This window comes from Rissa tridactyla, chromosome 15 (genome assembly GCF_028500815.1).
Source record: "Rissa tridactyla isolate bRisTri1 chromosome 15, bRisTri1.patW.cur.20221130, whole genome shotgun sequence".
Lineage (NCBI taxonomy): Eukaryota > Metazoa > Chordata > Aves > Charadriiformes > Laridae > Rissa > Rissa tridactyla.
Window position 1 is genome coordinate 248,539 of NC_071480.1, and position 1,810 is coordinate 250,348.

General features: G+C 61.4%; 1 protein-coding gene across 1 annotated transcript; it reads right to left on the reverse strand.

Moving 5' to 3' along the window:
- Positions 1-234: 234 nt before the first annotated feature.
- On the reverse strand, positions 235-1,453 carry LOC128917747 (adenylate cyclase type 10-like). The gene is made up of 4 exons (XM_054221150.1): positions 1,378-1,453; positions 1,143-1,264; positions 473-549; positions 235-371 (listed from the first exon to the last, which is right to left on the reverse strand). Exons 1-4 carry the CDS (start codon positions 1,438-1,440, stop codon positions 316-318), a joined length of 318 nt encoding a protein of 105 aa, XP_054077125.1. The 5' UTR covers positions 1,441-1,453; the 3' UTR covers positions 235-315.
- Between the last annotated feature and the right edge of the window lie 357 nt (positions 1,454-1,810).

Genomic DNA, 1,810 nt, shown 5'->3' on the forward strand with positions numbered 1-1,810 from the left:
TGGAGCAAGCACAGCACAGAAAGCACAGCCCAAAGCCCTTTAGACCGAGCCCACAAGGCCAGGTTGTGTCTACCAAGACAGACAAACCTTCCCCATCCCTGTGGTTTCACTCCTGCTCTCTCAGCAGCTGGAGACAGCAGCGGAGAGGGGCAAAAAGCGCCAGGGCTTCCGACTGTCTCAGAGGACACTCACCTCTCCTTGGTGACCCCCATGTATTGATAGACAGGGCCAGGCTGGCTGAGGACTTTCATCTCTCTCTCCAGCAGCTCCTTGAAGTAGGAAGTGGGCAGCCGAGAGGCGGCGTAGGTCACTGCATCACAGGACACCAGCCCAGGGTAGTGCACCATCATCCGGGCAGCCAAGTTCACCTTCTGGCCAAGGACCGCCAAAGAGAAGGCACGCGTTACAGAGAGAGAGCACGCGTTGGTGTGGCCTGCGCCACCAGCCCCACGGCACCCTTCCAGGCCAATACCTGTGTATTCGTGTCTCAGCGGGTGGCCAGTGACTCCGCAGAACATCGTCCCTCTGGTAACTGCCACAGACATCGTCCTGGCACACAGAGAAACAGCAGGGCTTGAGCAGCGCCCCAGGTGCAGTCCTGCCCGCTCGGCTTCATCCCTTCCCACACCTCCCCTCGGTGCCAGCCTGGGCCACCAGCTGTCCTGCCCTGCCAGCGTGGGTCTCGGGGACGTGGAGAGCTCAGGGGTGCAACACCTGCAGGTTGCAAGGGACAAGGGGCAGGGGCAGAGCACGTGCAGGGCCACAGCCCTCTCATGAACAAAGACAGAGAGAAGAAGGCGCCCGCCATGTCACCGCCTGGCGATGACAGCCACTTGGGATCAGGTGGCTGGGCCCCATCCCCGTTCATGGGGCAGTGGCCCAGAAGGGCCTGCCTCTAGCCACAGGGGCCTCTGGCCCTCACGAGGGCTCTTCCCAGCACAGTGGCCAGCAGAGCGTGCTTGGAGGGACTCCGTCTGGCTGCCGTGGGCTGAGCCCAGGGGTTGCCTGCCACCTTCTCAGGGCACTGCCTCCTTCCTGCCAGGGACAAGGGAGAGCAAGCTAGAAGGCACATCTTTTTCTGGGAAGCCCCCTTGCACCATCCCAGGCAGCACGCACCCCGCCGACCCCCACCACACACTCACTCTGTTTCCTCGAGCATGGCGGAGCACGAGTTGAAGATCTCCAGAGCGCTCTGCAAGGTGTGAAGGCTCTCGCAGGGCAGCTTGTTTCCAAGGAGTCCCAGCACGCAGAGGAACGTGCAGCCCTGCCCAGGACGGATGTGGAACGTGTTGCTACAGCGCCCAAGAGGGAGTCTCTCCCTCGTGCTCACTGCCCACCCTCTGGCGCTGGGGGAGGCGACCGTTCCCCCCCACTCACTTTATCACACAGGAGGACTTTGTTGATGTGGCCCTTGTGAGGAGAGAGGATTTCTAGCATCATCCTGATGGCCTCCTTGAGGATGGTGCTGAGATGCTCCATGCTGGTATCTGCAGCAAGCTGCAGCTGGACAAAGATGCAGGTGACTGGCCGTAGCTCAGAGAGGAGGTCCATGGGCAGTCCTGCATCGAGCTGGAAGACAAGAGCACGATGGCTTCACCAGCCTGCTCTCCCGGGCTCTTACTGCCCACACCAGTACTGAGGGAGAGCAGGCGTGCTGGCGATAGCGGGCACTAGCAGAGGAAGGGACAAATCCTCCTCTCAGTGCAAAGGGCGGGCAGGCCGCCCAGCCTGCGGCAGGCAGACGCCGAGTCAGAACACAAATGACAAAGGAAAGAAGGCTGCTCCATTAACACGCCATCTGGGGGCCGGT